General features: G+C 42.1%; 1 protein-coding gene across 1 annotated transcript in view; it reads right to left on the minus strand.

Annotated features, from left to right (window-relative positions):
• The window catches only part of NSG2 (neuronal vesicle trafficking associated 2), a 37,836-nt gene that overhangs the window by 16,025 nt on the left and 7,727 nt on the right, over positions 1-14,084 (minus strand). Inside the window, exon 3 of the mRNA XM_037398476.1 lies at positions 7,072-7,191. Coding sequence (XP_037254373.1) covers positions 7,072-7,191 — 120 coding nt within the window. The remainder of the gene's footprint in view (positions 1-7,071; positions 7,192-14,084) is intronic.

Here is a 14,084-nt window from a genome sequence, read left to right on the forward strand (position 1 = left end):
GCTCAGGCAGAAGGACGATGAGCAACATCTCTCCTGCCCTTTCACACACACCACAGGTGAGTCTGAATCCATGCACATGCTAGTTTGTAAGTAGACGCAAGACCAGGTGGGGCTAGGAAGTGGATTTTTGAGAAAGGGGATATTGTGACCCTCTGCACTGCAATGGAAAATATTCAACCTCTGAAGACAAGACAAAGCTTGGGCTCCAAAGACAAGTCACTCCATCACTGTCTGGAGAAGACTTAGGTGCAGCCAGAGCTGCCTGACACCCCTGCCAGAAGAACATGCCCACCGCATCTGAGCCCACTGGGAGATGAGATTGCCTGATGATAGTTGAGAATTCCCAAAGGGAGTCAAAGCCTTTGAATCAGTCCCTGGAGACTGAAATCAACCCCTTCATACTGACACGTCCCCCTAAGCCCCTGTTTGAATGCGAGGCTCAACAGGAGACCACCGTACCGTCCCCGATGCTGGTGCCAGTGCCACAAAATGCCTGAATGCTATTGCCACTGCTCCTCTGTGCCTGCCACCTTCCTCTGCTTTGTCCCTTGCTCTCCAAAATCACACCGCTCATCCAAGTGCTGTGCAGCTTGGAAACAACATCTCAGCCACATTAGCAATTATTACCGAAGTGAGAAAAATCTCTGTGTATTAGAGCATGTTCCCTCCCTGGAGCACCACTCGCATTAGTCAGTGTAATGGGATCTTTCAGCAGCCACTCTGCATCTTCCAGATAACTGATGCCATGTGGCAGTTGCCATGGTAACATTGTTATTGTTAGTATTAAAAAGCAGTAAGGAAAACTGTCCTGCTCACACTCAGAGGAGTCCTTTCTGTGAGTAACTCCTGCCCTGTGGTACCTTAACAATTAAAGGAATCTTTAAATTTATTTAGCTATTGAATGGGCACAATGAAAAGCCCCATGCCATTTTTCTGGGATTCATTCCTCTGCAGATTAGAGGAAAAACTGTCAGCATAAAGCAAGAGACTACAGGTGAAAGCAGAACATCTATGGAGAAATTTGCAGGAACCATGGCATGGAAGGGGAGTTTGGAAAGGGGGAGCAGGGGGAGCCGAATGAGAGGAATGCCACATTTGGGGCTGGGGGGGTGTGCAGCAAAGCAAGGGAGAGTTGCCGCCTACACAGCTGCAAGGGTTATGTGCCCTTTAAAAACAAGGGCAGGGTGGGCTGGTAGATAAATATATGCATTCAGGGAAATGAGGTGTTTCTCAGAGCTACGCTCACGGTGCAGACATTTGGCAGTGCAGAGGCCACACAGCAAGTCTCTGCATGCCACTGTACAAGACATCTTGTGCTCACATCTCAACGGATCTTACCTGCAGAAAGAAAGGGACCGAGACCTGCTCCTCACCTTCCTCCACAGGCATAAAAACCTGGGACTTTCCTTCCTTCTGAATTGCAATGCCTGTCACAGGAGGATCCCTCCACTACAAGATCTAGCTGAATACCCTAGGGATTCAATGGGTCACATTCTAGTGATGGGAGCAGAGGAAGCATCTTCCATTTCAGCAAAGCTGCTAATAACAGGAAATCAAACCCTGGCCCTGGCCCAGAAAAATCTTTCTTAATTAGGAGCTAAGCATTTCCGATACTGGCTTGTTTTTTATAATAAACAATTACTGCATCAGTGTCTGCTTTGTAGGGTGTGGCTGGAGACAAAACCGATTTTGTTCTTTCACATTAGGTCAGAGGAAAATAATTGTTTCAGTATGAGCATTTCAATAACTGAAATACTTGAATGGGTTCCACTATATTTTAAGAACCTGATGAAAAGTGTGGCCAATAATTACATCCACTGGTTACTGGATCTGCATGTATCAGAACAGTTTTAGGGTGGAGGGAGAAGAGAGCTGGTCTAATAAGAAATACAGTCATTGCATACTCAACAGGAATGGATTACACAGCCAGTGACTCTGAAGATGGATCTTGCCAACTTGTAGCAAAACGAGTGAAGTTCCCAGTCTTCTTCAGTGAAGTAATGATCAATACTTACAGATGATTTTTCCAGGTAGATAAACTGCTCATAAGAAAACATCTTACATACCTCACTTCCTCCCCCATACGCCCACTCCTAACTTGTTCTGTTAAAGACAAGTACATAGTTTAATTATTCCAACCCTGAAAGACCGGTAACTGCAACTTTCTTAAGAAAATGATCCATGAAAAGGAAAGAACTGTGGAAGACATGAGAAGTCAGATAACTATGGTAGGCAACTATCACCCAACTAACCGTCATTAAATCCCTGTCTCCCTGAAAAGGCAGTAATTAATAGCTCCGTGGCACTTAGCGATAACAGAGGTCAAACTCGTTGCATGTGAACTTACTTGTGTAATAAAGACAGCAATTGGCACAAAACCAGTAACCGGCAGGCAGTTATGTGTGTCAACCCAACGCTCCGCGTTGTGCACCTACACTGAAAGACCCCTCCAATATCTTTCCTGGTGCTATTTGGAGATAAAAAAATCTGGGCAAACTCAGAGCTAGCACAGCTCTACCTCTGCTCACTGGGTGTGACTGGATAAAGCACAAAATTCATCAGCAGCTATTCTCCAGCTTGTTTCATCTTAAGCAGGGTCGTGATGTCTTGAACAGAAGGTTCAGCTAAGTGACTGTCAAGAAAGTGGATAGAAGCTCACTCTTCACCTTATAAATGCTTCTGGTTGTTCTCTGTGTTATCTGGACTGATTGGAAGACAAAAGGAGTCACTGGAAACCCTGTCCTCCAGAAGTAACAAGTTTCATTCAATGGATAACCTGCTTGAAAAGCAAAAGAGCATTTGATCTCATTTCAGTACTGATAAAAAGAAGTAAGGGCAGAAACTCATGGGAATGATGATACTCACATATAAGAGACTGTTCTTAAAAGCTGTAACACAGGATATCACTGGCAAAAAGAAGTAGTAAGCCCTGCCTCAAATGCAACAGGTTAGATCTGTTGTCCCGCACAGGAACATCACACCTGCAGACTTTTTCTAATGCACCTCGGTGTCACCACTGGATGCCAAAGCACGGTAACTTGAGCTACCTTCAAAGCATGCAAAATGGAAGGCAAACACCAGACACCATTCCCCTCCAGACTGAGAAACCTCGGTATACATCATTACTGCAAAATAAGATCTTTGCAGTTCAAAAACATCCTAGAGGGACACACTCCAAAGGTATAAACAGTCTGGAGGAGGCAAGGTCTATAAAATCACTGCCAGTCAGCTTAGCAAAAACGTTGTCATTGCTCCTCTGTGAAGGAGTAAAATGATAAAAAAAAAAATATTTTATGTACGGATGGCTCAACGATAATGCTATTTTAACATCATTTTCTTGTAACCCATCTACACACAAGTATTTAAACAGCTGTTATAAAGTATGTATGGGGTGACTCATCCAGCTGAAGAATAAGCCTAATTGGTCAGACTTCCAGGACACTGTGTGCTGAGCTATAGAGAATCATAATCTCATCTATTAGGAGATGTGACAAGTTGCAGAAGCTATCTAAAATTCCTGGAAGAGGTAGTGTGAAATAAGAACCGTTGCCTAGGGACAGTCTCTTCTTTACAATAATTAAAGAGCTCAGATCTGTGCTATTCTGGATGGATGAAAAATATGCATGCATAAGCTTAAATTCTGGCTTTGGCTTACTCATGCGAGAAAGTTGTCTAATAATTCATTAGCCTCTTCAATAAAAGATGCCCAAAAGGCAGAATAAAGGGCATCTGTGGATTTGACTGTCATGTTCATATGGTCCCAAAATTTCCCCCAGAGATCCTGCTCTTCTGTATAATGCAACTACATGACTCAGAAAAAAACCCCCAAGAACTTGGGAAGAGTTTCCTTCTTCCCTGAGAACATTCTCTCTCACACCAAGTGACCAGAAGTAGAGAGGGAAGAAAAACACTTCACAGACTGAAACAGAAATGTTAAAAACCCCTCCAGAGAGGTTATTAGTGGGTGGGGAGCACAGTCATAAATATGGAGTCCAGCAGCATTTTTTCACACACACATTAATTTTATTCACTTTGCTGTATTTCTGTTTGAATTGCTGGTAATGCTACCATTTGGGTGAAAAATAAAATACAAGGTGTCTTACTCTGTATTCACCAGTAGCAGACAGGATAGGATCTCTGGGCTATTTTCACATCCTCTTACTGTCCTTTCTCTTTCCCCAATGTACAGGTACCATGTGCTGAGATGTATTGCTCCTCACACACAGACTAGTAGAGCTGTAGTAGCAAAATGGCTCCCTACGAAAACCCTTGAACTCAAGCATTGCTGTGGACTCACACTAGTTGTACATGCATTTCCCATACAGCTCTCACACATTTGGCGTGCACTAAACCACAGTTTAGTTTAAACATCCAAGTCTACCCTTGGATGGACTATTGGCCTTTCCCTCCATCATTTCTTTTGCAGAAATCCAGGGGATTATTTACGTGCTTCTACCAGTGTGTAGCTACCAACAGCCCAGTTCAAGTATAGAGGAATACTTCAATTTTAATCAACATGTTAACAATAAGATGTGGATGATATTTCCAACACATCACATACTGGAAGGCTATAGCATAGCATATAGAATAGCAATCAGCCAGCAAAAGAAAACACAATGATCTCATTTATATTATCTTTTTTTAAGCTTTTAAAAGTGTAGCCAAACTGAGATAATAAAAATTAAGTATTTACTATGATTTCTTCTTACAAAAAACAAATGTAAAATGATTTCATCAGTACCAGATAATAGGCCTGCTTATAACCAGAGGGCAGTATTTTTAATAACTTCACTAAAAATATGCACCGGTACAAAAATGTAGCGCAATAAAAAAAAAGTACAAAAGGTAATGAAATATTACCTATTATCTCAGCTCATTTTTGTCAGGAAATAATACTACAAACTTAATACGATAAATGGAAGCCTTATGAAAAGCAGGCAGGGAGAGGCTTATAGTCTTATCCAGTATTAGACGAGAGGCTGAGTGATTAATAAGTTGACATTGAAGAGCAGAGAATGGAAATCATATGGACTTTGGGGAAAGGAAATAGCTTAAAAATGAAACTGTCATGCTGCCAGGCTGCCTAGGAAGAGGCACAGCTCCCACAGCCAGCCCCAGCGTGCCACAAAGGGGAAGGCAGCTTAAACCTCTGTCGGTCCGTGCACGCGGCTGGAGCCCCCAGCAGCACTTGAAGAATGGGAAAAATAAGGTATTCTATAGAAGGAAAAGATTAAACGAGATTTATCCATAGCAGTGGATGAGCTATACGTCTAACTTATGAGCCTCCTGCACACACAGTGTGTAAGGCTGACCTGCTCTTGATTGCCTTTTTAAATAGCAAGGCCAGATCTTTTGACAGGATTGAAACTTTGTCTTACACTGACCTTAACGCCGTTCAGGGCTGCAAGATTAAGTTTTAAATAGCCAGTGAAACACCACTACTTACAATATCAACAATGCCATTTACTGAGGGTCACAAGCCAAAACATCACTTCCAGGAGGCACTACACTTACTGGTGTTTCTCAGGCACATTGTGTCTGCTTCTGATCTGCATATCGCTCACCCTGAAAAACCTCTGCTGCAGTTTCCAAGGCTGGGGTTTTAACTGTGGCTAATTCGTTTACGTTAAACAGAGTATTTTTTATATATATATATATATATATAAAATATAAAATCAGTATAAAAATAAGATGTTTACTTTACTAGTGGTACCAATGGAGAGTCACCGTTGGTGGTAAACAGATGCTACACATGCAATAAGATCAGTAAAGAATTCAACCAAAAGCAACAGCCTGTAAGCCCCTGGCGAGCTGTTTAGATCAAAACATGTGATGTCCACTTAAAAAAACCCCAAGAATCTATAAACACTTATTCACAGACTTCTTAAGAATAAATTATGGCTGTAAATATCGTGGATAAAAGCAACAGAGTTGTCCTTGAGAAATAAATAATAGTGAATTTCTGGAAAATACATAGTGCCATTCTGTAGTGCTTCAGAAGAGAGTAGATAAACATTTCTTCTTTAACTAAGTTGAACAAGCCTTACCTTGAAGGTTATCAAGGATGTATGGTAACAAATTTTCCTGTATCACATTCCAATTTTAGAAGTGATAGTTTTCTTCTAAAGTATTGGAAAATAATTAAACTTCTTTGTTTCTTTCAAAACTGAGAACAACTGAGCCAAATGAAAGACTGTGCAGTTCCCTGAACCAATTCCTGTTAACTGTTGAGGATTACACCCTTTCACAAAAATTCGTAAGCCAAACACCAGCTTTTCAAGCAGCAGGACTATAGCTAGGCACTGTCTCCTCAAATAATTTCCTCTGACTTTGGAAATGTAAAATCAGATCTTGCGGTTTTATCACTCCCATTGTCTGTGGTTTAGGAAAAAGCACCATATATCTTCTCAAAGAAAAAGGAAAAAATACTAGCAGCTATACGTTTGGAGACTAATTTTAGGAAGAACTGAGCCATTCTGATATGCTGCAGTCAACAGGAACTGAGGGCGCTCAATAATTCATGAGTTTCTTTCCATGTTTGAGCTTGTTGAAAATTTCTCAAGGAAACATTTTTCATCAGAAAATTCCAACTCCTGTGAACCAAAACTGCATACACGACAGGATATCCTTGGATACTTGTCTAGTATCTCTCCTTTAATCCAGTTTGAAATGGCTTTTAATCTACAATAATATAATTATATAATAATAAAATATTTAAAATATTAAATAGGTTGCTTGACTACAAGACAAAAGAATTTCTAAAAGGTGAAACAAACTATTTCGATCAATCTTCACCGTGATTTTTTGTTCTTTTAAAACACAAATGTTTGAGAAGAAAAAAAGATTAGAACTTGTTTTTACCTTCAGTTTGAGCTGCAAAATATTTTCATAACATTTCCTGGGAAAAGGTAAACATTTCCTACTTTAGATCTAGTTATGAATGGATTTTTATGCCTCTTCTTAGTGATGAGTGGTGTGTTAAATTTGTTATGTCTTTACTGTCGCTTTGATCCCGTTATTTTAAAATGAATGGCATTTGCATCAGAAGGCAGCATAATAACCTTTTCTTACCTTTAGTCTTTCTGTTACACCATCAGTGAAACTGACTGTGAATTCAGCAATTTTGGGCACTCTGAGTTTTCCTTTGTTCTTCTGGTCAGGCTGATATTCTGTTCTTGTTTTCACAATTACCTGGAAAATATCAACACGTTAAAGGTTTCTGCACACATGATATGTTTTTTCTGTTATCTAAGCTTTTCTGTACAAACCATCCCCTGGACCTACACAAGTACCTTAGAACCATAAATTAACACCAACTCATCGTACCCTCAGGAACCGAGACAGAGAAATGAATAGTCAGGCAGATACACAGACCTAGGCCAGTGAGCTTATCATCATACCGAGTCTTAAAATAGCTGACAGCAAAATGTTTGACACCCACTTTTGTTTAGGACTAGGCATATAATTTTTATATCGTCTCCAATGGGTAGAACGCACAGAAAAACAGCCCATCCTAAAGAAGAGCCTCACTTACTAAAAACCCCATCCCAACAGTTCCACTGAAGCCAATTTAAACTTGGGCCATTTGGTGTCTCATTTATTTAGGTTCCAAATTATCAATATTAATCTCATGCTATCACCTTGGGTTTTCCCCAGAAAATCACAGTGTCATTTGCTGACTAGTCCAGGTCCTACTAGCCTTACAAAAATGAGAACTGAGAAGTCCTAAGTGGCTTTAAAAGGGAATGGTCAAATTACCAACACTGCATTGTCAATCTACACTGAATTTACTTGTAATCTAGAATAACCCTAAATATTTTGGGTAAAATGCACCCATTGTAAACACAGAAAAAGTAACACCTAATGCCAGCTGCTCTCAGAGGGGACGAGCATCAGGGCTATACTCTGAAACCAACAGCCCTTCAGAGGAGTGAGCGTATCCATCCCAATATACACAAGAATCTTAAAAGACTACCCATCCATGAGCCTATGCAGCTAAATAGCATCATGAGAACATGCCAGCATAGCCACACTAGCTTACTCTGGCTCAAAAAATGCAAGAGAAGACAAAACGGCCTTGTCTTCAGCACTGGCCAAGAGCTGGAGCTCATCCCTGGAGAGGGGAGCTGTGGTTGTGAGCACACGCTACCGCTGCGCTTCTGCAGAGGGTTAGAAACCCGGAGCAAGGTCCGCAAAGCATACGATGGGTTGGTGTGGTCTACAGGGCTTGGGCAGATTAAACAAAAAGGACAGAAAGAACACTGAAGCTCTTGATCCTGGGGCCAACACTTCCACTTCTTTGCCTCCCATCCCAAACTGCAGGACTTAGGCAGCTGTCAGCCTTGCCAAGGTGAAAAGTAAATATTTCAGGAGTGGTGACTGGTTCATACGCGAGTGACAAGAATGATCCAAAAGCTCTTTGTTAGAAACAAAATGTCTTGAAGGACTGAAAAAGATTAAGTGATGCACAAGGCTGAGTTACCAGCTAATGAAGAACTTATTTGCAAATGAAGATGGCAAAGTCTGGTTTGGACCAGAGAAAACCCCAGGTATTTAATCCTCCTGCACTTAATGCCACGAGAAAATCAGAGTGAGAGAAAATCAGTGAGGAGTCATAAGCCAATTTTCTGGATTCAAATGCAAATCATTAAGGACTGATGAATATTTACATCCCTCAGCAAATCCCTCTCGATAGCATTTACTACAGTAGCATTTGCAACATTAGGACTCGGGAAGAAGAAGAGACAAAAAGCCACCCAAATATATTTATATTAGTAGTTTGGAACTCAGAATTTCTAATGACACGACATAGCTGATGGGAAATGACACATGGGGACAAGCCTGATTCGGTGGGTTTGGGATGAACCCTGACACTGCTCTGAACCTACTATTGCACCAAACCCCGCAGTGCTCTGAAATGCAGTCCAGCACACTGTGGACCAAAAAAAGCAAAGCTCCCTCTCCAGCCCAGACAAACGGGCCCAGGTTAGCTCTGAGCTACAACAGGCGATAACCTCATTTTCTTACTCAAAAGAAGGCGAGTGCAGTCAGGACTCCATGCAGCTGGCCCCCAGCTTCCCAGTCTCCTCACTGGCCTTTTGTAAGCCCAGTACAGTAAGTTACAGACTGTCGGCCATCAACACCTGCCAGCCAGTGTTCAGAAATTGCACTCGTTCTGTTTTCAAACTACCAGTCACAATATCCAGTTCTCCCAAATTCATGCTTCCTGCTTGATATAAATCTTACTGCAGACAAAAGTGTTAAATATACATGAGGGCTCTTCCACAGACTCTAATGTTAGGTCTTAATGAAGGACCACAAAGACAGAATATAAGAAAAAAAAAAAAAAGAAAAAAAAAAGCACCTTACTTGTTTCTAGATATAATTTAATTTTATTCCATTCTTTGTCATTAATGTCAGTTTTATTACGGGTATTCATTAACTGTTGTTACATTCAACAAATACCTGCTAAGCAGGAAAGTTTAAATTATGCTGTCTACAGGGATACAGCATGAGACTGAAAATAAACCCACACAGCCCTTCACCAGGCAAGTCCAGTAGCAATGTCAGTCATGTCTGCGAATAAATAAATTAGCTCAGTCCCCAGCCAGATCAGAACCTACTTGAAACACAATTTGCTGACTGTGCCAGCAGCGAAATGTGTGTGTGCGCACAGCCATAGTCATCCTGCTGGTCAGTGTTTTGCAGAGAAATTTGCAGAGGTGTTGAAAAGCTTCACTAGACGAGGTAAGAAGTGCTTTTGCTAAATGCCTTTTGGCATTGCAAAAGCTAAATATCTGCTCTCCAGAAGTATCTTTGTCAGACACCTGGTGGAGTTACTCAGCAGAAGAAAGACAGTCAGTAAGGTCTCCTCTTTAAAGGAGAGTGGAAACCTGTAGTGTAGGGGTAGCAAGCATTCAATATTGTGGCAGTAATGATAAAAATGTCATTTTGTCGAGGGCACGGGCTGCACATTGAAAGGAAAAGAGCTAACTCTTGCTTAGTCCCCTACAGCCTAAATAAATAAGCCTGAGCACGGGTGCCACTTTTGCAGCCACGTTCACCCCTTCTCCATCCGACAAGCTGCCATCCCCACCCCATGCAAAGGCTTCTGGAAACTGAGTTGTGTTCATCACACTCCTTGAGCATTACCGAGGCCACACCAGCCACGGCGACCATAGCAATATCCAGAGAAAGGAGCAAACACTGTCAGATGGCAACGCACGGATACGCACACACACACGCACCACACACAGTTGTCAGCGGAGCGTTTGCTACAGCGACAGCCGCCCAGGCACGTCAGTTGTGAGTGCCTCTGAAACAAGTTCAAATGAGAGCTGCTCAAAACCCCAAAGAAATTTTCTAAAGCACAAAGTATTAATCTAAGTGCAAATTTAGAAAAGGAATAGTTAATCTTGTAAAGATTTTTTTTTTTATCTTTTTAGCATTATTGGGGTTTTGCTATTTTGGTTGGTGGTTCTCCTTTCATTTTCCAGTTTTCTCATTTGGGTTGGATGGGAAAGAAGATTTGCCTTCCCCCTGTTCCCTGCCATCACTCCATTTTTACCTTTTCTTTCTATTTTGTCACTGAGAAAAAATTCCTGCCAGTAAAGTCTTTCAGATATTCTAACCAAATTGCTGTTGGATGTACAGTAATAAAAATCGCACTGACTCCACAGCCAGTGCAATGATCAGCATTCATTTATCACCGGCTGCCCCAGAGCAGTTCCATCAGAGCCCAGGATCCCACTGTTCCGATGCAAACAAGGTACATTCATCTCACACCATGACAGGTTTCCTGGGAGAGCTACTGGCGTTTGTTACAAACCACAGCAAACGGAACGATCCCCATTCCTTCCCCCTGCCTGTTTTGCAGCTTTGCTGACTTCCATAGAGTTATTCTTCATCGAAACCAGAGGAAGGGAGTGTAAGACTGGGGTCCTGTGCAGGTCGCAATTCAAAGCAAACTGAAGTGAAAGAAATGCCCATCTCCTCATTCCCTGCTCTGCAGTGCTGTGAGGGTAGAAATGAACCGCTGAAAGGGGGTAACTTCCAGAGCTGGCAGCAATGCTTGGCTGCGCTCTGGCCTCCCGAGTACAGACAATAAATGCAAACAACTGAACCAGTGCTTAAATGGACAAGTAGTCTCTTGGAATGTTCCCAAAAAAGACAATTAGCTCCTTCTCCATCCCCACTGCAGAAACACCGTTCTGCTTATTCTCCACACTTGCCACCATGAGCTCTCACCTCCTCCTGCATGCTCCCTAAGGCTTGTCTTAACTCATACTCATGGTGAGAAGGGTCTGGCTGTTTCAGGTTGGCATCCCTACCCGTGAGCTTACTCGGGCAGAGAATTATTGCTACGATTTTTATTCACCTCATGAAGCAAGCCCGCACACCTAAAAATTAACATCAAAGAGCAAGGACAGTCCCATCAACTTTTTGGATTGCCTAAGCCTTTGTCTTGTCAGCCTTTGTGTTTTATTATTTAGGTCCTGATCCAGCACCAGCTTATGCCTGTGCCCCACTTTGTGTGTTGTGATCAGCCACCACAGAGAGCAGCCTCTCCGCCAGCTCAGTCCAGCCTACCCGCAGTCCTTTAAAGCTGGTACTGTGGATGAAGCCTAGATGAACGCTAGCTCAGGGGATGGCCCTGCAAATTATGTTGCTACCATGACCTGTTCTTAAAGTTTTCACGCTATTTCCCAGAAACTCTCCACCTTTAAATTGCAGAGAGACTGTGCTGCTCATGGCAGATGCAGTAAAGGGGACACAAATAAATTACTTGGGACTTCCTTCATTTTATATCCAAAATAAAATTGTTCTTTGAAAGTTGCTTCCTAGATGAAGTACTACTAGATGACGTACTACTGACTCTAGTACAGGAAGAGAGAAAAGGGTTTCCAAGGACCAGCAAAACGACATCTCTAATTACAGGAATCCACACTGCAGTCCTTGCAGCTTACTCCATAACCAGGTTTATCTAGCATTTGAACTCATTAACTTCCAATTCAGCAAAGCACTTAAGCTTGCAATTAGTCCTATTAACATCAGCAGGATTAGTCAGATATTTAAAGTTAAGTGTGCATTTAGGTGCTTTGGCCAGATCAGAGCTTAAACTGGCATCAGTCACCTTCCTACAGCCAGTTATAATACTGATGCAAGGCTCCTGTGGCATTCTTTGGCAAGATCGCTCAACGCGCTTCACATACCAGCATGACCCCAGTATCCCCATATTACTGATGGCGGAGTAGGGAAAAAAAAAAGAAAGAAAAAAAAAGTTTAGTAATCATAGAATTTTCACAGAATGGTTTGGGTTGGAAGGGACCTTGAAGATCATCTAGTTCCTGCCCCCCAGCCATGGGCAGGGACACCTTCCACCAGGGCAGGGTGCTCAGAGCCCCGTCCAGCCTGGCCTTGAGCATCCCAGGGATGGGGCATCCACAGCTGCTCTGAGCAACCTGCTCCAGTGTCTCACCACCCTACTGTGCTGAGTCACACCAGCAATTGGTGGCTGAGTCAGGAATATGACAGACCACAGCTCGCTGCTACTTACAGTGCACTGTGTTTTCTCAGGTTTTCATTAATTGAGTGATAACAGTAGCTCCAGCACATTCTCCATTTAAATATAACATTCTTGGGATTAGGGGCTAGCAAAATATGGCTGGGGTGGGCAGGAAGTCAGCTGTCCTATGGAAAATGGCAGCTCCCTGCAGAATCGTTGTCCTCAATCATCCTAGGCTGGCAGCTGAAATAATACTCTCCATGTCTTGAAAGGTATTTATTTTCTGTCCTTTTTTTTTGCATCTTCTGGTTCCCCATTCCAATCCCTCAGACACTTTTCTGCAAAAGCTCAGTAGCGGTCTATACAGAATGGCCTGTGAAAGTCATAAAACCTCAGACACGACAGGACAACAAGCCGTATCTATCATGCTGCTCCACACAAGAAAGATTTTTCTAATGATGCTGTTTGCTAACACACTTATCGAGTCCTACACCTAAATGCACTTATTATTCTAGGCTTAATGCTAGTGACACCACTGGAATCAATAGAAAACCTTTCCTCAGCTTTAATGAATGCAGGACCAGGCACCTTCTCTGTAGTGATGCTTTGGAAAATTATAGGTGTGCTGAGGTGAGAAACAACAGATGAGAGTCTGCGTACACCAGCAGGAAATCCATCATCAACCACCTTGAAAAAGTAAACAGTAGGAGACTGCTGGGAAATCTAGAGATTTTGGATGCTGAAAGAAAAAAGAAAGAAAGCTTCTAACGAAGTGAACTATACTAAAAGCATTTGCTTTGAGGAGGAAGGAGCAGAGTGGACATGAAGTAGGACAAATGGAAAACCAGCACATTAAGCATGGAACCTGAAAAAGGGTTTTCCTGCAATGGGATGAAGTAAGTGTTTCAGAAAATGAACTGATATGAATTCTGAGTCTTGTCTCAGACTGACTAAACGCAACATCATTTACTGCCACTTTATATTTGCGTTTGAGCTCTATGGTTTTCCCTGAAGAAATGAGTAATAATATTTAACATAACTGGCATTGTGTTTAAATTATTCATTTGGAAAAAGACATGCAGCCCTTCTGTAATTCCCACTTCACTGCCACGGTGCATGTAATATATTGTGGTTCAGGTGCTGCAAAGTGCAAACCATAAAAATTTAAAATACTACTTCCCGGGATTATTAATAATGAAGAGTCTCTCACTCAGAGTGGCTGTCAGCTTGACAGAAGAGATAAACAAAATGTGTTTCTCCTAACAAGGAGAAAGGTTTCTTCCAAGTTCAAAGCCGGACTTTGTAGTCCCACAAAATGGTTGTTAACACGCCCATCAGCTTCCATACGGATTAGTCATGCTCACTTTTAAATGAAAATGAGACTCTCGGCTTCATTCCTTTCTATGTCTTTCTTCCTCTCTTGCAGAGAAAGAACCAGAAAATATAAACTTACCACTGGCACCAACGACGTGGTTTCCTTTGCCTTCATTACCCAACTGAGCACCAACAGCTGAGAAAGACCTTAGAGAGAGTCCCCGCTGTAGCATGCCATCCAGGTTACTGACAACAGCAAAATGGT

The sequence above is a fragment of the Falco rusticolus genome, chromosome 8 (assembly GCF_015220075.1).
Source record: "Falco rusticolus isolate bFalRus1 chromosome 8, bFalRus1.pri, whole genome shotgun sequence".
In the NCBI taxonomy this organism is placed as follows: domain Eukaryota; kingdom Metazoa; phylum Chordata; class Aves; order Falconiformes; family Falconidae; genus Falco; species Falco rusticolus.